Here is a 21,555-nt window from a genome sequence, read left to right on the forward strand (position 1 = left end):
ATGCCAAAGACGTTTTAGGAATGAAGTTATGATAGCGATTAAAACGTTCACAGGAATTTATGACCCTTTTTAACACAGTTATTCCTTTTGGCCGCTACTCTTTTATGTGGTATGACACACACAATTACACTGAGGTTACAAATGATAGTGTATCAGTGATAAATCATTAAAGTGAGCCTCGATCAGAACCTGCGTAGAGAGCACATACTGTGGGAAAAGTCCTTGATAGTCTCAATTTATTTGCAAGCATTTTCTTTTGGTAGGATGGACGCTTGAGTCTTACAGCTATGCACAATATGGATCCAAGGCTGCTAATTTGTTCATGTCATGTTTATGACATAAAGCTAAACATTTCCAAATAGTTAAACATACTGAGCATAATGCAGAAAAATGGAAAGACAACATGGGAGGTGATGTTAAAGCTGATTTATTCATTTAAACAATGAAAGCAGGGGTAATGTGCACAAATAATTATGCTAGCGGCAAAGCCAACCACAAAACAAAACAGAAACGGAAAGTAAATTTTTAAATGACAGATTGTAATTTGCAACTTAGACAATCTTCAACCATTGATTCAAATTACTCGGTGCTCAGCACCATTTTTCAAAAACAAAATTGACACTGTATGAGTACACTTACAAAAAAAAAACGTCCTTATATGTTTTCAACATAAATAGTTTCAAATATAAAAATAAGTAGTAAAAAAAAAGCATCATTTGGGCTCCTCACATTTAACTTTTTTTTTGAATTCAACAATACAACAGATTTGCATGACCAGCATACAGCCATGACCAATAACGTAACTAAATACACATACTCGAGTAAAAACTATTGGCATTATTGGCACACACGTTACTCGAGTATTTCCTGTATATGTTATGCTCAACTCAAATGATATGCTCTCATTTGATGTCCCTTTAACTTGAACTGAAGATATTTATTTGATATGATGTCACTCAGACGAACAGTTTGGTCCCAGATGGATTAAGAGTGGAAGTTGAATTTGAAGGCTTTCGCAAAATCCAAAAAACAACAACACTGCCCACACCATCAGATCCGACTTTGGACCCTTGGTAGTGTGTAGAAGTTATAAGTTTATGTCATTGTACATTTAAGAGTATTTTTATTTTAAACTGTTTCTGATATCACGGAGTAAAATCCATTCATTAGGCTTGTGGGTTGAAGTTGTTTGTCCACGTAGTGCTTAAGTCGGAGACGGCTTGTCAAGATTCTACATGAGGAATCCTAAAGTTGAAGTTAACCTTAAACAAATCTTGATAATAATATTTTATATGTGACCTCACTAGTCTAAAAATGTTCTGATTAATACTACATTTGTGGATTATGAGTTTTGAAGCAAAATCCAGCCGTTTTTATCCATCTCAGGGGGCGGCCATTTTGCCAATTGCTGTGGAGTGAAAGTGACATCACAGTTGCTCAGGCTCGGGCAACGACCAATCACAGCCCATCTGTTTACTGAAGCTGAGCTATGATTGGTTGTTAGTTACAAGTTGAGCAACATTGATGTCATTTTCACTCGACAACAAGTGGCAAGATGGCTGCCTTCTGATATAGATAAGAACTGCTGGAGTTTGACTAATGGGGCTGCATTGAACATATTATTATTATAAGCATATGGATATGGATGGATAATGTAATGAAAGACACTTCAGCTTTGCACAGACTTTGGTCAGCATTGTTAGCATGCATTGAAGTCAGCTCTACTTCTTTAACTTTTTTGACGGCGCCCTCTTGAGGGGAGGCTCCTTCCGGTCCTGGGTGGTATCCTGATGCGGGTGCGTTCGGGATGTCTTCGACTCGTACAGCTGCTTGAGATTGAGCGTTTGTTGCTCCTTGGCCGTCTCTCGTTGGGCCTGACGCAACAGACGTTTCATGGTCTTCACCTTCTCCCTCAGGTGGCCGTTAGCCTTCTCTAGCGAACGCACCTTCTGAGAGAGCGTGCTCACTTTCTCCTCCTCCTCGAACAGAGCCTTCTGCACCGTGGAGCACAGCAACTGTGAAGAAAAACAAAATGGCTTTAGAGTCAACAGGGTGTGATGGACAAGGGCCACTGGGACCAAACACTAAAATTCCGTTTTTTTTGTATTGAAATTCAAGAAGTTCAGTGCCATCCATGAGCTTTGATTTATTCTAGACTGGACAAAAGTGGCCTTAAGGAGAAAGTGTTCTTTTTGGACATAGGTTTGATTGTCATCTGCATAGCAGTGAAAGGAAATATCATGCTTTCTTAAGATGGAACACAAGAGCAGCAAATGCAACGGAAACAGCAGTGGCCCCAAGATTGAACCCTGTGGAGCACCAAATGACAGTGGGGTGGAGTGTCCCTGACACAAAATACATAAAGGTCTTGATTTTTGTTGTTGTTCAGATTTAGCAATGACACCATCTACCTTAATTATTAATAGCTTTTTGGACTCTGTATCGATATCAGCAATATTGCCACTGTATTTATTTGGTATCGGATCAATATCAAATTTTGCAATATCGCTCACCACTGAGGACCGAAAAGTATGGCATGAGAGAGGCCACTGTTGTGGGAAATTAGAAGCTGAGCAGTCATCCATTTGTAGTATAACTTTCTGACAGGACCTTGCAAAATTTGTTGGAATGAAAAACAGCTGAGGAGAGGTATGTTTTGTTTGTTTTTTTGCAACAGTTTTGGCATCTGATGGCATAAAAGCTGCATTGGAATGCTGACGACCAGTCTCGTCATGTAGAAGTCATGCTTGACTTCAATGGCCTTGTAGCTCAGGGGTCAGAGCGATGGTCTTGTAAACCAGGGGTCATGAGTTCAAATCTCATTAGGGCCTAGTGCTTTTGGATGATGGCAGTGGTGTATGTGACTTAAATACAGAATGTCAATCAGTCTGTTCAACATGGTCAATGTTAGCTTTGACTTCGCATCGTAGGTGATTGAACCTGACCAATTCTTACACATTTCAGCAAATCATAGTTCGAAGGTGGAAAACTCAATCTAGTCTAGCGGTGGGTCCTCGAGGGCTGGAGTCCTGCAGGTTTTGGATGTTTCCCTGCTGATTCCAATCAACAGGATCATTATCAGAGTTTGCTGATGAGCTAATCATATATCTGCTATGTATGAGATGGAAAACATCCAAAATTTAATTGTAATTATTATTTTTGTTGTTTTTAATAATCTTTTTTTTTTAAGAAAAGATTCTTAAAAATTAGGAGCGTCAGGTGATTATTATTTTTTAATCGTAATTAATCGCATGGCCTCACTAGTTAACTCACAATTAATCACACATTTTATATCTATTCTAATACAATAAAAAAATATAGTTTTTTGGGAAAAAATGGGGGAAAATGTGAAACGAATAGAAATAGTTAAAATTAATTTTTGACATCTATAGTCGTCAATGGCAGTAAATGAGTTAAAGATTTATCTTTACCTTGATGAGTCTAAATTTAGATTTGGCAAAAGTATCTTAACGGAAAAAGTTTGAAAAGAAACGTTAGTTCACTACCTGAACACAGTGTTGGTTATTGCTTGTCATGCAACGTACAGGGGTCACCAGGTCAGTTTTGCATTTTAAAAAGATAACAATTGACTAGTCTGATAATGTGGAGTCTGTTTTGGAAAGGAGGGCCTCATAGCTCAGGGGTCAGAGCACTGGTCTTGTAAACCAGGGGTCGTGAGTTCAAATCTCACTGAGGCCTGAATATTTGGAACTCCTTCCATTAAAAGGACATGCTACTGTTTTACAGAGTGAAAAACGGAAAAGCCCAAGGAAAATTCACTTCACAGACAAAGAATGGAAATTTAAGACTACATTAATGCAGGGCGGAATCTACAGTTGACAGTTTCTGACTGCCCCAATTCTAGCTATGCAAAGTATGTGAACTGTAGGTCAGAGGTTAGAGCATCGGTCTTGTAAACTTTTCTGTCCTCCAGGTAGGGATTAATGTGATGTGAGGCAACACGACCGGCAACAGACCACTTACCAGCCTAGAAGTTTTGTAAGGTCCCAAAAAATAAAAGACCTCCAACTGCTTCAGACCGTATGGATTTTCTGCCTGAGTGTGGATTTCCTCTGCAGATGCTAATGCTTCCATGTGGGCCAGTATGTAAATTGCCATTCCTTAAATAACAACTGCTGAAAGCTTGGAGGAAATGTTGAAAATGCGCTTCTGGCTGCCGGGCCACATCACTAGTGGCTACATTTCCTCCTGCAATATAACTGTGGCCATACACCATATGGCATTACTTACTCCCTATTGGGATGTGAAAAGGCTGTGAAACTTTATAACATAAAGGTTGAAGTGTAGAGACAGGACGATCATGGTACGTAAAGCAGTGGGTGACCCTGCTGTGTGAGCCCAGGCATAACAAATACCGTAGTTGGACATTAAATGCGCTGTACTGCCAAACTCGTGAAATAGGAATTTTTAACTAATATGGTTGCACATAGAGGACATTTTAATAAATCTGTTTCAGAGATGGGAATACAGTATGTGTGGATTTTAATTGCAATGCCACAGGGGCAATGACGTCACTTAGCATGCCTGTGTTTACATGCCATTACACTGTGAACAGAACAAATTTTCTCAAGTACTTAAGTCTTTTCGAAGTGGGAAGAGACATGTTTTGAATGGAAACACGTGTGTCCTGCTTTAAAGACAAATTTTGTCAAAGCACATGAACTGAAGCCATAAGCAGCCATTAGTTTTCCCTTTGTGTGTATGGCGAGGGAGCCTCTGCACGCTTTGGTCGTCATGCAGTTTGGTGTTACTAGCACATCTCGAGGCAAGCGCATGCATTGTAATGACTTGGATGTACCAACTGTGACCTGAACAACGTCTGCTTTTCTTTTCTCTGGGAGGAAATACAATCTGGACTATAATTTAAGAACCCGCAGCCGATATCTAAATATCACTTGGTAATTACAATCACAGGCCAATCCTAACCCCAAATCTTTGCTATTAACGGAAATGCAAACCGTGTTTGTAATTCCCTTTTCCCGTGGTAGAGTTCTGCTTTCATGGGAAGTCAGCAAAAGATTGGAAACAGACAGAAGAAGACCAAAATGAGGAGGACTGCGCCAAATGTTTGTGCTTGTTTGAGGGGAAGACGCAGTGTTGAGTCAGTGGAAACTATAAATACATAACAAATAACATAACATAACATAACAAAATTTTTGCACATTTGTGTAATTAGTTTCCTTTATATTTGGCAAAAGCATTTCAACCTTTTTCAAATTCATACTTTTGACACTTTCAGACAAAAAAAATGTTACGAGTCAATATCACCATAAAGTCCTTTTAAAGCTGACAATGTATAGCTTGCTGGCAGGGTGGACAATGACAGGGTAGACATTTTTGGCTAATGTTAGCATTTAGGAGCACATGGTAGACACCAAGTTAGCAAGGTGACTGTGCAGTTTAAAAACTATATTCCACATTTATGAAAAGTTTTATACAAAGTATTAATTGAGATTTCAGTATGACAGAGTGGACATGTTAAACTAGACAGCATCCAACTACACACACACTATGATTTTTTTTTTTTTTTACAAATAGCAATTACAAAATTACAATTGGAATTACAAAAAAAGAAGTGTAAATATTTATTCTACTACTATCCGCTGTTTCAACCACTGTGGGAAGACTAAATGGTGCACGTGATTTCAACGAAACCAACAGATGGTTTGCTGAAGGGACAGCTACCCCATAATGACAGGGTGGACAACATTTTCAAGGACACATGCAAAATATTCATTATGATTATGAAAATCGTAAAAACATATTCTATCAAATAAATTGATCTGGACAATAAACCCACTGGATTTTTTTATTTGAATTTAAATTTAAATTGTCGTATTATTTAACCACTCATTCCATACATTATAATTAGCAGGGCAGGGTGTGAGACATGCCAAATTATCATACTGTACATCCAATGAAAACGAAATGGCATAAAATGTAGGCCACTTATTATTCTGCTACATTTCCATGCTGACTAAGTGATTCAGATGATGACACCACAGGCACTTTCATGTATGGTGATAGTGACCCTAATATTCAGCAGGCGTCGACATGATGTAATCCTACATAAAAGGTCCCACATGCTGCGCTTAAAACAAGACTAAGCTATAGAACAAACAAAAAGCCATGGATGTTGCAAGAACAAGATGTTATATGTTCTAAAAGTGGATTTTTCCATAAAACATTGTGGCTTCTTTGTCTAGCCAAACCTCGGAAAATGCCTGTTTCCCATATTTTGGACCATTATTTGACTTGCAGCATGCTTCCTCTTCAAACAAAAGGATATCATCGTGAATCTTCCTGTGTGCCCCCACGTTAATACAAGCAATTATGGCTTCTTGCATTCTTTTCCCTAAAGCAATGTGCTGAATCAGACTTTCTTGTTCAACTGTTCGCATGTGAAATCAAACACACAGGAGCTTTTTTTGCCATCTACGTACCCTGCTGTCCTCCTGAGCCTCCCACTCGGGGGTATAGCTATGGACCTGAGTACCAGGTGTGCAGTTGGCAAATTGGAAGAGGCTGGCAAACATGCGATGGTTTTCCGCCGTGTCTGGGAAGATGGCATCCTGGAAGTTCACTCCATGGGGGACCATGTTGTAGTTTTCATCCATCCTGCATGGCAAGAAAGAAAATATCTATTGTACACAGTTTCACTTTTCAACTCTCTCCAGCCAGAGCAGATTTATGAGTGTGATTAATGCATAGCGTCATGTGAAATGTGTGAGGGAAAACTTATGGACATCTGGAGTCCATCTCGTCTCCACAGAAGACATCAAAAGTATGCTTGTTTGTACAAGTGACAGAGTTGGCACATGTGTGTGTTGAAAAGGTAAGATTTGGAAATGCGTAAGAATTGCCATGCCTGCATTAGATACACAACACAAATGCGTTTTTGATCTGGCACAATGTCAGTGGTTCCCATCTGTATAGGTTGTGTTTGTTATTCTTCTGACAGAATATTTAAGGGGTAGCATATAGGCTAATGTTTTTACAGTGCACATGAGAACTAGCCATCACACTCAATCGGTCTCATTTTAAGATCCCATGTGAGATTGCTGGTTGCATTCTTCTCCATACTCATTCGCCCTATACTGGGAACATTTTGCTCATGATTGATTGAAACAACTATTTTTGTCTCTCTGTGGTTTTGTTGAACAGGAAATGGATGTCCACTGGAGACTGCGATGAGAATGAGAACTCCATCTCTTCATCTTTGTTGCCTCATGAAATAAAGAGTTAACATATTCGAATGTGAGCCAGAAACAATCCTGTTTGGGTATTTGTGTCACTATATAATATTAATAAAGCATCGTAAGACATGTCAACTAGACACACTCATATGATATTAAAATACCATTTTTAAAAGGGAAGTCAACTTCATTCACTGCCATAGACGGCTATGAACGTCAAAAATTCATTTGAACTATTTATATTAGTTTAACTTTTTTTTTTTCACTTTTGTTAAAAAGAGTATGAAAACCTAGACATTTTTTTTAAAAATATTTTATTTTTTTAAGAAAAGAAAAGATTATTAAAAATTAGGGGCGTCAGGCGATTAAAAAATGTCATTGTAATTAATCGCATAACTCACGATTAATCACAAATTTCATATCTGTTCTAAATGTACAAAATAATCTAGGTTTTCATAGTCTTGTTAACAAAAGTGGAAACACATTTTTAAACTAATAAAAATAGTTCAAATGAATTTTTGACGTCTATAGCCGTCAATGGCAGTGATGGAGTATTTCTTAACAATAATATGTTATATGCGACCTTCGTCTTAACATGACATTCTGACTAATATTACTAATATTATATTTGTGGAGTATGAGTTATGAAGCAAAATCCAGCCAGTTTTATCCATCTCAGGGGGCGGCCATTTTGCCACTTGCTGTCGACTGAAGATGACATCATAGTTGCACAGGCAGGCAACAACCAATCAGAGCTCACCTGTTTTATGAAACTGAGCTGTGATCGGTTGTTCATACCTGAGCTACTGTGATGTCATTTTCACTCCACAGCAAGTGGCAAAATGGCTGCCATCTGATATTGATAAAAAACTGCTACTTAACTCATATTCCACTCGCAATATTAACCACAATACCGTATTTAGTTTAGTGGGGCTGCATAGAACATCTTATTGTCAAGATTTTTTTTTCTTTTTCTTTTTCTTTTTTTGAGGAGGGGCAGTTGTCTTCCCCTTTAAGGCTGTTTTGTACTGATTTGCACTTCAAGGGTAAAACAAGAGAGGCTTTGTCTCAAGTTAATCTGTTCCCAATTTAATGTTTGACTAAATGACTTGTCTTCTCTTACCCCATACAAGTGCTATCAATCTTCTTATATAACCACCCACTGAGCACAGACAGCCATAACCTCCTCTGTTACGTTTCTCAGCCGCCACATCATTAATAAACGCCATTTGTGCCATTCCATAACAAACTTACATGCGCTTGTCGCAGCCCCATGTTTGACACATGACGTGGTATGCTTTGGATCGTTTGCTCTTCTTTTCATTCTCCTCCCACCAGTCTGACATAAGTCGACCTGATCTGTCCCACAACATGCGAGGCTTTGTCAAATCTCCTCAGGCAACGTCTAATCTGCTGTTACTCTTTTTCAATGCTACGTTGTTGTAAACAAGAATAATATAGAGCCTATAGTTTACAGTTTAGAAGTTAGGCAGGGGAAATGGAACAATTTCTTCCCGTTATCCCTGATAAATGGAAACGGGTGTTTGATGTTTTGACCAACAAAACCAAGGGAAGCAAAGTGTTGTCTAACCACATGTTCACACACATCTTTCGGAAAGATGCATTATAAAAAAATCACTGCTGTTGTTGGCTTTGTGCAGACCCTCATGAGGGACTGCAAAACATTACACACCAGGAATGTTTTCCAGCACCCCTTCTCAATATCTGACATCTCATCTGTGTGAGCACACACACACACACAAAAAAAAAAAATGTGAATGAAAAATTGGTAACACCTGTTTGTTAGCACATGCTCCCCTATCATCAAGCAGACTTTCATCAGCGCCGGGTCCACAAATAGCGAGCTTTATCAAACTTTTGGTGTTTTGATTGTCTCTATAATTATATGCGCATGAATGCAAAGTTTGAACATACAGTACATGTTTTTCAATGTGCATGGAAAGTATGGCAGTTAACATAAATTAGCATGGGATCACATAGGAAGTGGGCGTCAATGCTCTGTTTGGTGAACTTCGGTTTCTTCACTGATTGAGTCCTTTGAGAATCCTTTCTCATGTTTATGGCGCACGTCTGAAGAGTTGATGCAGAGCAGAAAACAGTGAAACTTCAATTCAAGGATTTTAAAGGCATTACATTACATCATAGTTAAAATGTTGCCTTTTGTTGAAAGATTACTTGAACATATTTACCACCAAGTGGACTGTTTGATGTTTTAATGTTCGGAGTGCATACTACAACATTCTGCAGATAGCGACAGTGTTCTCCCCAGTTCCAATATCTGGCACTGTGTGAGATTTGACCAAGTGCTGTGTCCAAATGGATGCATTTCCCTCATCATGCATCTCATAAATCAGGAGAACATCTATTAAGTAATCGTAGAAGGATAAACATGCGATTAGTATTTCACTTTTTATGAGAAAGACATTTCTTATTGCAAAGTTTCCAAAGATGTGTTTAGGCAATAAATCAACTGAATCAAAGCAAACTAAATATTAACAAAATGATATGTAACTTTTCATCGTGATTGATATACCATGATCCCTTAAATACTGGCCACCGGTCTCATCGACTCTGCGCCCAATTAATCTCCAGTTGCATAGAACCTTGAATAAATACACGAGTACCTCAAATTCCCTCATTTCCCCCCAGAAAAAATACAGGTGGTGTTTAGCTAACAGTAATTTCATGTTTAGTCAAAAATGCTACCGTTCCAATAAAGAAAGAAAAACAAACAAATGACATTAGAATAAATGACAAAAGTAATAATACATTTTAGAAAATATACAGAAAACTAACCACCGGTAATGAAAATCAGACTTTTTTTTCCCCTTTCTTTTTTTCTTCTCTTGCATGTTTCCGCTCCCTCCACATATGTTCAACTGTCATTCTATGTTTTTGCAGTTGAGACCGAGCTTTCTAACTCCGAATGGGATGCGAGTTTATATTCAGGACACCCCAAGCTGGATGAAGTATAGCCCCAGAACAAAACCATGCCTCCTCCATGTTTCACAGTAGGGACAGCGTTATTTTCTTTTTATGCATCATTTTTTGCATCTGTAAACATAGAGCTGATGTGACTTGCCAACAACTTGCAGTTTTGCCCACTCGGTCCAAAGGACATTCTCACAGATGCATTGTGGCTTGTAATTATGTATTGTTGGAAAATTGCATTTTGTCAGTTTTAAGTTATTTCAATATTTAACTAAAGCACATTAACAACGCTAGAAGTAGATACACTTCTATGACCATATCGCATGGTGTTGCAGTAGATGTCTTTATCATAACACTTGCTGCCTGGACAGCAGACATGACATTTGTAAAATTGAAGAGCACTGTGTCGTTCAAAGAGAAAGTGCTGCTGTATGCAGATGAACAGTTGGGAAAGAAACTTAGCAAAGACTTGAACTGAGTCGTCACTGAACCTTGACTTGCATGTCTTTGACATTTGGGAGGAATCCAAAGAAAGCCCACACTGGAAATATACAGAATATGCAAACTCCACACAATTTGCCGATGATTTTTGATCAAAGTGGCACACATACAAAAAAGCAAACTTTCAACCGTTTATAGGGGTTGTGTGCAACCAATTTTTGCATTCAGCAAAACTGGATGAAGCCCTTCCTTCCAGTTGAAGTCACTGGTGAGCCCTAACAAACCATTTACACAAGATATCTGCAAGGGCTACGAAAGGTCATCATATCCAATGCCCGTCGCATTTGCAAAGCGACAAGTAAAATGGACTAAGATTGTTTCACCAACAGTATGTGAGTAGAAAGGTATGTAATGTAATAACTTCTTCTTTTTTTTTTAACTATTTGTTTACACTCTGTTATTATGCTTTTATACATTACAGTGCTATGTCATAAAAATGGTGGTGGTTTGTTGGGTACTGAGACAGATTAAAGGCATTTCCATTCATTTCAAAAGGAAAAAAGTTTTTTTTTATGTGTAAATTGGTCAAGGAACAAATTAAATTTGTAAGTTAAGGTATTACTGTATTTTCGTTAATTCATAAAAATGAATAAATACATTGTAAGTAGGCCGATTGCCGGTTTGACAGTTTACCTTGATTTTTAAAAGTCAAGGTTTCAATAACCACTAATACGGCTTGTCACCGGTAATGAGCTCTTCTTCTTTTTTTTCCTTCTCTTTCTTAAGAGGATGTCTAAGCAGGACACAAATGATTGTCTGCTTGGAGAGTTGAGAAAATGTGCTGCCTCTTTGAAGTTTATTGCCTCCAAATAAAAAAATGAATCCCATCCTCCTCTGCAAGCAGAAAGCAGTTAAGCATGGAGGAGGGGTTGAGCAAGAGAAAGAGATACTGCAAATAATGATGCATTTTGCTGTGATGGATGTGCATTGTCCTAAAAATAAATAAATAAATCTATGGTGCCAGCGGGCACTAGTTTGCCCCAAGGACAACATGAGTGGCTCATGGGTCTGTGGTAAAAAATACAAATAAATAAATAAAATTGCAGGGACACTGTGACATACTAAGAAGAATTAAAACAGAAAAGGAATGTTTATTTTATTCATCGAAAGGTAACATGATACCGGTTTCTTATGTAGCAAATATCCTATATTATGTTTAAAAATAAAATCGATTGTGTTCAATGGAGAAAAAAATTCTGTTTTTATTTACCAATTTAAAAAAGTCATCTTAGAGCTGTAATTGTAATACCAATTTCACCATAATAGGCTACAGCAATATTTTTTTCTCACAGGTATCTTACCGTCAAAATCTAATATTAGCCTGTGCCTAATTGTAGGTAACCAATGAATTGATCAATTGCAATATATATTACAGGACTTTTAATGCAAATGCTAAAAAGAATGGAGCGTGTTGTATGTTGCCCGCTGGCCACACTTTGCTCACCCCTGATGTAGGCTACCCATGATGTCGACATTTTACATGATATGTGATGGACTCATTCAGTCAGTCAGCACTACGGCAATTAAGGAGGAGGGAGGGGGGTTTACTCACTTTAGGAAGAAGTAGTAATTGTTATTTGGGGTCACGCTGTAGGAGAAGCAGGAGAAGTAGCCCAGGCCGGTGACATTAAATCTGGAGCCCGCGGGTACCTCCAGCATGCTTCCCCACGCCTGGTCACAGAGCAGCTCGATCTCGGCGAAGTAGAGCAGGTCGCTGTGGCTCTGCCACGGCAGGTAGTTGTACGGCTCCTTGTGCAGGGCCAGCACCTTTGCGAACACGATGATCTCGGCCAGCTCGGCACGGCACGCCTCCGTCTGGGGTCTCCAGTCGTGGGGCAGCTGGCACCCCTCGCTCCACTCGGGACCGGCCGCAGTCAGGAGAAAAAACACGATAATCCACATGATGAGACGCAAAGTGTCGTGAGTTGAAGATGGATGGAAGTTGCGAAGTAAGGGCAGTGCGCTCACGCAGTGGACATAATCTATTTCAGTGAATGATCCGGGTGGTTTGTATGTGGGGGGAAAAACAAACAAACATACAAAGGTTAACTCCACGGTTGTGCTTCTGTAGTCTCCAGTCTGCAGAAGTGATACCTGTAATTGTGAAGGAGGAGGATCAGTCTTCTCTCAGCTGCAGCAATTCCCTCTCACCTATCAACACAAATTTAGGCGGAGCAAACAAAACCACTGCAAACAACATCGCGTTGGACCTTAATAACCGATTGCAAATTGAAATTCTATACGATGTTAGAACATTGGATGAGATTTTAAAACAAAAGAAAAAGACTTATATTAAGAAGTGGATTTGGAGAGATGTTAATTGCACCCTCTTGTGGCAGTGTTTTATGCTACTGGGTTCGAGTTTGTTAAACGCTCTAAAGTCAATCATTTGGAATGACAAATCCCGTTCGTTTCGTCAACGACTCAACAACTTGTAAACAATCAGCGGAAGTAGAGAGAAAAAAAAGTCTAGCCTGGGAGTTAATGCACAACACCGAATACATTTATTTCACTCCGCAAAAGGCAGGTGTCCTTATCCTACGTTCTCATTAATTAACCAGCTCCTAAAATAAATGATTGGGGGATGACATTTAATTTCAGTGTTTAGACACACATGTATTACACGAAAAAAATGCAACACGGCTTTTAGTCAATTTTCGGAAATGAAGGAAGCTCAGCGATTGGACATTGTTGGCAATTCTTGGTCGAAATGCGACTTGCACAACTGAACATGACTTTGACATGGAAAACACAGGAACTTAATTGCTGTTGTTTGTACTGATACATATAAATGTACTGATACATATAATCATGCTGGGCTGGATGGTACAACGGGCCAGTGGCGCAATGGATAACGCGTCTGACTACGGATCAGAAGATTCTAGGTTCGACTCCTGGCTGGCTCGTATTTTTTCTTTATTTTAATTTTAATATTGAATGGAAAAAAAAGACAAGCAATGACATAATTTCAACCAAAATATTCATACCTTAAAAAACAACAACGTTGGGATATGTAAAACAACGGATGAATTAAAGTACCTGAAAAAAAATCAATAACGTATTATCTACGTTTAATATTTTTATTTATTATTCTTTATTCAAACGCCCGTTTGCAATGAGTCACAGGCGTGTTAGCATGTAAAATCACAAATCGATGGACGCTTCACAGCACATCCAATCACCTGTACTGTACTGTAATCTAAAATGGAGCCTAAACCGTTTAATGTATTACCGCTAGGGGGAAGCATTGTATAGTATTTGTTTGAGTCTATCGTTCGCAATTAGCTAATATATATTGTACTGCAGAACATTACATTCAGACATTTAATATGATTTGCATGCTTACCCACGGTCAATCTTTAGTAACTTGCCACTATGAACCCATTCTAAAATCTGCTCAAATAATTGTATCCTGTTTTATATTATCACGATTAATGTTACTCATCAAGATTGTTTTTAGGCTATTACACAAATGTTCTTGCGTATACATGTTTCCAATTTATGTGAAAATTATATCAGGCACTAAAGACATCAAAAAGTTTCAAATTCAAAGTGTTTGTGAAACTTCAGACAAAGAAAAGTCTCTGTTTAACAAGAATGAAGGATAACTCAATAAATTATGTGCGACATGGAAGAATTTATCATTACATACCAGACTTGTCCAGAAGTATTTAGGCAATTATTTTTTTCATTATTTTGGCTGTATTCAGCACCGAATTTGATTTGAAAGAAAATAATCAAGATATTTCAGCTTTAATTCAATAACTATTTTTATTACTCAATTTCCAGGGGTTCCAAAAAAATTGGACTACGTTCTGTAGCCAAAAATGTACAATAGGCCTACTTAATGTCTGCCTTCTGTAATGTGAAATCACTTTTTTAGTGAAGAAACAAGTTTGACTTGTATTGGAATGATGGAAAAGGGGAAAATATGGAGAAGGCAACAGTTTAATCAAATATGTGTCAAATGAGATGGAGGCCGTATAGTGACATTGGCAACTGTAAATTGAATTACAGTTTCACAAAAATTATATTTTAAATTTAAATGTATGTTTCAAGTTTTTGGTCAACACAATCTTTTTCTGAATTTTGATGATTAGAATCACGAGTATATTATATAGTTGTTGTTTTTTTACCAAATCTTTTTGTCACATGCTGATCACGGGGCTTTTCTCCATGCCTTTAATTTGATGTATATATGTAACTGAAATAGTTATTTAATATGCTAATGTGGTGCTTTGGGTGAGTGGCCATTGCAATACAACACTTTAATTATTATTTCAAAAATGATTATCTTTCGATGTGGCCGTTTACTCGTCGCCACTGTTGGCGGAAGTATGTCGCCTATTCAGTGTTGCATTCAAGTGCTCCCCGCAAAAATAAAATCTAAGAACAAAGACTGACGTTTTCATCGGACAAAAACCCCTTAACGTGTATTTTACGTCAACACTATAACGTCACATAACACTTTTAACGTTTACTTTAGCCCAAATCTAGATTTTGAACCCACGTACAACTAATGTCGAATATGCTAAATAAGTAGACAGAAGTAATCAAAGCTATGCCACATAACGTTATCAAATCGACTTCAGAAATAATCAAGGGTTTAAATTAATCACTTTACAAACGGTAGTGTTGGCGATTAGTTTACTTAAGACAGACTGTCAGATTTTCAGTTAGTTTCTCGAGGTCAGGGGGTGTGCATTTTTTAAAATTTATTTTTTAATGTCTGGGAACTCCGAATTTCCAACTTCCCAGTGCAACGGCAACGCAGCTCAGCTCTGAAACTCGCTACAAACAAGAAGCATCCGGTGCAAGATAAAGCAACTTTCACTTCACGATGTAAGATTTAAAGTTATACAGTATGTGCTCGCATTATGTCGATTGTGTTGTTGGGTCAAACAAGTGGAAAAGACTCGATCTGGTTCTATTGCGAAAAAATGGAACGTAGCATACGCCCTAAACTTAGCTGTTAGCGTGCAACAAGTGCTAGTTTGTTAACCAGGCGATTTCTTCATTAGTTTGCATTAGCCGTAAAGAAAAGTGCACATTTGAGCCGAGTAGTGAATTCGTCATTCACTTTAACTTAGTTTTTTATTGATAACTCATACGTTGTACTGTTCTTTACAAGTTCACTTGAGTTGAAATTAGCATCCCCGAGCAGCTAACCTAACCGTTAGCTTCTAAACGTCAAAAGTACATAAGTTTTTTTGTTTTTTTTTGTTAACACAATAAATGAATTAAATGGTGAAATGGTGAGTCGATTCATTACACATACTAAACCGCTGCTGGTTAAAGTGTTGTTTAAATGGCTGTGGCAGATATTTTTAGATTTTATCTAGATTTGAAATAGTTTCGGGCCAATTTGTATGATAAGTTAACGTTGAGATAATCGATGAGCAAAGGTGTTTTCAGTGGTCCGTAATCTTTAGTTGAGCAATATATATTTTTTGGTGTTCCTTTTGGCGTGCCAAATGATCTAATCGCCATGAGTGTATGCGCAGCAGCAGGAATGTAGTAGCTTGGTACTGGCTGCATGTAGGCCTTATCCAATGTCACAAGTTTACTTGTTACTGTGCTACAGTGCTAGTAATGGATTTGACAGACAGAATGTCCATACACTCACCCTGTCACTCTCCAGTTTGTTCTTGAAATATCCTGCTCTTTTCTAAACGAACAGTGATATGAAAGTGTGCTAAAAGCAGCACGGAATCAAATACAAATACAATTTACAGCATTTAATGAAATACAAGCACACATAACACAAGCACATCTTTTCCAAGGATTCTATAATTTTTGTTAAGGCCTGTTTCATGAGTTTTTTTTTTTTTAAAGTCATCCTGTTGAACCACAATTCTAAAGCAATAACATACAAATAAACAAGGAAATAACCAAAAGTTCACTTCCTGTAGTTTCCTACTTAACTATTTTTCTTTCACGGTTTCATTACACAACACATGACCATTTTATGTTTAGGAATATTGCCTAGAACATCTAGATTTATGCAAAATAACACGTGTGTTCAATATAATTTTTCTCCAGGTCAGGCTTAGTTCCAGAAGGTTCTGGTGCAGGGTCAAGCAACAAGCGTTTGCAGCAGACCCAAGCCCAGGTCGATGAGGTACGATAACTCTGCACAAGTTGAACTTCTCTTTTCCATACTATGAGAGTCTAAAAAAAAAAAAGACATATCATTGTTTGCAGTGATGCTTTTTCTCAATATGTTCACTACATGAGTTGTGGAAACAATTGCAATGCGCTTTCAGAAATGTTAGTGTTATTAAAGTATTCAGGCATTTCCCTAACATTTTATTAGCCAGGCAGCCCACCAGGCTTTTTTTTTTATCCCCCCCCCCCCACCTCCGCCTATCCATAGTGCCCCTATCCTCTTTCAGTGTTGTCCTCAAGTTACAGGGTGTCTCATTAAAAGGGAATTTCTGCAACTAATTGCCGTAAATATTAATACACGTTTAATATTTGTATGCTGCAGGCAATTAGGGCCCCTTTGTCTTTGTGTATACTGGGCCTTACTCTGTGTCCTGCACAGAACGCACAACTTCCTCGCTTATAAGTAGCAAACGTGGCGCATGATGTTTCTACATTAACAACAGATGATGTGCAGATGTTCATGTGTTTGCTGTATGACCATTAAAAAAATGATGATAATGTGCAGACCTTATCTACCAAGGGAGTTGAGCATTGTAATCATGCTGACATCTGAGACTACACATCCAGACACAGTGTTTGCGAACCCTGAACCTTCAATCTGCGACTGTAGGTTGAAAATTGTAATGATTCAAAATAAATCACGGAAAGCAGGAGAATCGCCTGCTTTATGGGGCTCTGTACGCGAGTTGAGTAAAGTCGGTTTGTTAGACAGGGGGACAGTACATACGCTGTTTTCGCTGACCTCTGCACCTAGAGCTCCTGTCGGATTCAGCTGCTAAGCGCAGCGCTAGCCGAGACCACTTGGTGGGGCTCAAGTGCGTCCTCCAAAGAATATGTCCCATGAACTTTCAGTCAATATTAAAGCAGTTTTAATTTGAATTTCCAATACAATACCACACACAAAAAGAAGTTAAATAGCCAAGAGATGGAAAAGACGTTCAACTTGAAAACGATGTGGTCAAGGTTACTACGGAACATCATTTCATTTGAAGTGAATAAAGAGTTATTGACATTGATTTTATTCAGAGTCAGAGGTTACACTGTATTTATCCAAAACTACAAATTTGCTTTTACTTTAAAGCTTGTAGTGTGTACTACTAAGTTTAATAAGCATTAGTCATAGCACTCATTTACCTGTCCATTGCATTGACGAGCTAACATAATTTTAGGGCTGATGCAAATGTTTGCACATCATCAACACTGCCTACTTGTGGAAGTTGCTTTTGTCAAAAAATGTTCCTTCTGGTTTTGTTTGTTTAGGGAAAGTGACGTCAGTTCAGAGCCTCCATTGATTGTCCCTCCCTCTCACCGTCCCTGGCTACCATATGACTCATTGTTTCTTGATGTGTGTCTCAAACAGTATTGCATAACCCTTGACATCACTCACATGAAGCGCCACTACAAGGAAATGCGTTGCCCACAAACACGTTTCACATGTTAATTTACTGGCCTGAGAACATTCTGAGAGTAAGATTGCTCTGAAATGACGCATGTGCTCCCCCTATTTTTATTTTTTATTTGTATGCTGAAATTAGCCCCTCCTACACAGAACATCACATTTAAGAATGTCCTCAGAGCCTCCAATTGGTTGCAGGAGGTTTATATAATCGCTGTGGTTATGTAATGCTTGCACACTCCTCTGCACTCTGCTGCTCTGTCTGAGGGGAGTGGCACAAGTAGGGTTTGTTTGTGGATCAGTGGAACATGTGGGTTATGCGCGTGTGTTTCCTGATACTATCTGATGTCTATTCCTACAAGGCGAAACTACGATGAGATTTATATAGTGCTACAATAAAAAACTTTTTTTTATCGGTTCATCTGTCTAAAAAAATGCACATGACCTTTTGCAAAAAAATAAAAAATATTTCCAGGTTTTAAATGCCCCTAAGTTGTGCCAATACAGTACATATATATCATTGTCAACAGTCTGTCAAAATATCCACACACACTCGAAGAGTTGCTACCCAACACACCCCCCCCCCGCCCCCCCGCCCCAGTGTGCGCAACGGGAATTAAATCATTCACATCTGTAATACACTGTACAGCAAACACAGTGTCTACAACTCTCCTATTGCTATTTAAATATTATGCTCCAATATGGTGTTGATTTGTTCTGAACATTTGATTGAACATTCACTTTTCTTGTAGCCCTAAAAGTACTAATCAATTGATCAAACATGGCGTTTGCACCCAGGTGGTGGATATTATGCGCGTGAATGTGGACAAAGTGCTGGAACGTGACCAGAAGTTATCTGAACTGGATGACCGAGCAGATGCACTCCAAGCTGGAGCATCCCAGTTTGAGACCAGCGCTGCCAAGCTGAAGAGGAAGTACTGGTGGAAGAACTGCAAGGTACAATTTCAATATTATTTTTTTATTTTTTATTTTTTTTAAACATCTTGCTACTGTTTTTGAATACGAGCTGAGCTTTGCTCTTTCGTTCTTTGTCTATCTGCCTTGCAGATGTGGGCCATCCTGATAGCTGTCCTACTGATTCTCGTGGTCATCATTATTAGTGAGTATCCTTGTAGCAAACCTTACTAAGAAAATGTTTAGAAAGAAGTTGCATTGTTCCAGTAACATAGAATAAGTTTGACTTTTGTCAGTCGCCATATAATTCCTGAACAGTTGGCGTCCATTATTTTCCCAGTCATAACATCCATCCATCATCCAAACCGCTTTTCTTCACATCTTAAAATTACATTTCAAGGTGTATATTCTCCAAATACCAAATCCTTATTTCAAAACTGATATTTAGAGAATGTAATACACCCTACATGCCCTTTTGCCCCTCGCCCTAAACATTCGCACCCCTACATTTCACATATGACCTTTCGTGTGCTCAAGATATTTCCTATTCTTTTGTTTCATTTTCAGTTTGGGCAAAAGCGTAAAATGACATCAAGAGGAGGCGGAATGGCGCGAGGAAGAGATGAGCAACATGCATCATTTGGAGGCTGAGAGGCAGAGGTCACATGTTTAATGGCTTCTTGGTTCCACATTTTCTTCTCCGTGGAAGGGGGAGGGGGTCTTCATTCCTTGTCCTGTTATGTGTGCCGGCATGTGCCTCAGTAAAGGATAGGCTAACTACAAGCTTTTCCTATGCAGTGCCACATACCAAAGACACATTAACAGATGATTAGCTAATTGAACTAAAACGAAACCGGTGTCAAATGGTGGAAACAAAAATGGTGCCTCCTCTCCAGTTGGTGTTGTAACTTCTATCAAAACATACCGATTGTCCTTGAATACAACACAAAATATGGTGTATAGTTGTGAAATCCTCTTCTATTTTGTTTTTACATTTGCTAACTAGCCAACAAAGTGTGTGCCAAGCTAAGATATGTACCTTTAGAAATAGTTCAAATTGTCCTTGGAAATGTATTGTGCCTCCCATTGAAGCAAATGCAGCATTTTTCAACTTTTGATGAGTACTCCTATACTGTATTTTGCTTCTGCCTGACTTCAAAAGACTCAGAGCTATTCCATTGTATGATAATGCGACCCAATGCCTTAACTTATTTATACACGACTTAGTGCTTATGTACTTCTGTTTTGAAGAGATTTTGATTGTTGGGTAGATAGAAAAATATACTTTGGTAAATTTAACTTGTAGTAAATTCAATTGTGAATATATGAAATAATTAAATTGATCATCTTATATCAAAGACATCTTCGGAGGAACATGTTTGTCTCAGTTGATAAAGTAATTAGTTAGTAGTCCATTGTCTCATTGTCTCAGGAATGACTTGTGCTTGGTGTGTAGTTAAAATTAATTTGTGCTTTGATTTGGATCAACTTCTACAGCAAGGGATGGGCAAATTATCGCCACAATAGCCCGCCATGCAATTCTGAGAACTTCAGAACCGGTTCTAGAAGGCAAAGTAAATTAAATGTAATGTCCACTGTTAGCATTTAACCCACAAATGGTCACGCTACACAATAAAAACAGTAAAAAAACATTACTTCATAAGTATTCAGTATGGCCCTCAAAGGACTTTATAGAAACGGAAATTACCCGACTGTAAAAAGATTGTGCACCCTTGCCCTTTGTGTCAGGCGGATGGACGTATAAACGGTCAAATCAAATGTCTGCACTTGTTCCACACGATGTATGATAATTATCTACCTGATGGAGTCAGTTGTGCCTTCGGAATGCACCAAAACATACTTTCTTAATTAACCTCGACGAGTGTATAATGACACTGATGTATCCCATCCGAGTGCGCACGTGTGTAATGCCATTTTATTGCGCTATAATTTTTTAATACTAATGTGGAGCTAATCTTGAATGCATTTTGTTTTGTTTGTGCCCACTGCTGCTAAACATTGCAGCTGTTGGAATTTGTAGAAACACTTAGTTTGGGGAATGACAGTGAGAATTACATGTATTGTGCCAACACTGGATGATTGCATACCCTGCTGTTGCGTCTGATTAAAATGCGTTAAATGGTGCCTTGTTACGTTGTCTGTTATAGTTTAGGGCCTTTTTGAAACACTTTGTTAAAGGTTTTGTGAATAATGTTGGCCATTCTCATGCATTTGCAACTTGTATGCTATAAATGAGTGATACTTTCGGTGCCGGAAATGGGCCGATTCGCATTTCGAGTAGTTCAATATGTGTATACAGTATTATCAGATGTGGAGCATATGCTAAAATTTAAATATTTGTTTTATTTACACCAATAAAATAACAATATATAAATAATACGTGAG

General features: G+C 38.3%; 2 protein-coding genes and 3 non-coding genes across 6 annotated transcripts; 4 read left to right on the forward strand and 1 right to left on the reverse strand.

Annotated features, from left to right (window-relative positions):
* Positions 1 to 411: 411 nt before the first annotated feature.
* Positions 412 to 12,969, reverse strand: ccdc3b (coiled-coil domain containing 3b). Of its 2 annotated transcripts, XM_086087174.1 has the most exons (4): positions 12,765 to 12,969; positions 12,223 to 12,652; positions 6,465 to 6,639; positions 412 to 2,015 (listed from the first exon to the last, which is right to left on the reverse strand). In XM_086087174.1, exons 2-4 carry the CDS (start codon positions 12,570 to 12,572, stop codon positions 1,722 to 1,724), a joined length of 819 nt encoding a protein of 272 aa, XP_085943300.1. In that variant the 5' UTR covers positions 12,573 to 12,652; positions 12,765 to 12,969; the 3' UTR covers positions 412 to 1,721. The 2 variants fall into 2 exon arrangements, with proteins under 2 accessions (XP_085943300.1, XP_085943301.1); XM_086087175.1 differs by lacking the exon at positions 12,765 to 12,969 and having other exon boundaries at positions 12,223 to 12,758.
* trnat-ugu (transfer RNA threonine (anticodon UGU)) lies at positions 2,759 to 2,831 on the forward strand. Its single transcript has one exon. It is a non-coding gene; the product is annotated as a tRNA-Thr (tRNA).
* trnat-ugu (transfer RNA threonine (anticodon UGU)) lies at positions 3,627 to 3,699 on the forward strand. Its single transcript has one exon. It is a non-coding gene; the product is annotated as a tRNA-Thr (tRNA).
* A 534-nt stretch (positions 12,970 to 13,503) lies between the features above and the next one.
* trnar-acg (transfer RNA arginine (anticodon ACG)) lies at positions 13,504 to 13,576 on the forward strand. The gene has a single exon. It is a non-coding gene; the product is annotated as a tRNA-Arg (tRNA).
* Positions 13,577 to 15,194: 1,618 nt separating this feature from the next.
* vamp3 (vesicle-associated membrane protein 3 (cellubrevin)) lies at positions 15,195 to 21,294 on the forward strand. The gene is made up of 5 exons (XM_086087756.1): positions 15,195 to 15,512; positions 16,713 to 16,791; positions 19,033 to 19,191; positions 19,303 to 19,354; positions 19,717 to 21,294. Coding segments are annotated over exons 1-5 (309 nt in total). The 5' UTR covers positions 15,195 to 15,510; the 3' UTR covers positions 19,734 to 21,294.
* Positions 21,295 to 21,555: the final 261 nt, after the last annotated feature.

Source organism: Leptonotus elevatus, chromosome 10, assembly GCF_054856555.1.
Source record: "Leptonotus elevatus isolate MCC_2025b chromosome 10, RoL_Lele_1.0, whole genome shotgun sequence".
Classification (NCBI taxonomy): Eukaryota; Metazoa; Chordata; class Actinopteri; order Syngnathiformes; family Syngnathidae; genus Leptonotus; species Leptonotus elevatus.

Bases quoted from the DNA above. Each gene is read 5' to 3' on its own strand.
- vamp3 (XM_086087756.1), top strand. The intron at 16,792-19,032 runs GTACGATAACTC...GTTTGCACCCAG, and splicing joins CCCAAGCCCAGGTCGATGAG to GTGGTGGATATTATGCGCGT. The intron at 19,192-19,302 runs GTACAATTTCAA...TCTGCCTTGCAG, and splicing joins ACTGGTGGAAGAACTGCAAG to ATGTGGGCCATCCTGATAGC.
- ccdc3b (XM_086087174.1), bottom strand. From the start codon at position 12,572: ATGTGGATTATCGTGTTTTTTCTCCTGACTGCGGCCGGTCCCGAGTGG. The intron at 6,640-12,222 runs GTGAGTAAACCC...CTTGCCATGCAG, and splicing joins AATTACTACTTCTTCCTAAA to GATGGATGAAAACTACAACA. The intron at 2,016-6,464 runs GTACGTAGATGG...TTTTCTTCACAG, and splicing joins AGGCTCAGGAGGACAGCAGG to TTGCTGTGCTCCACGGTGCA.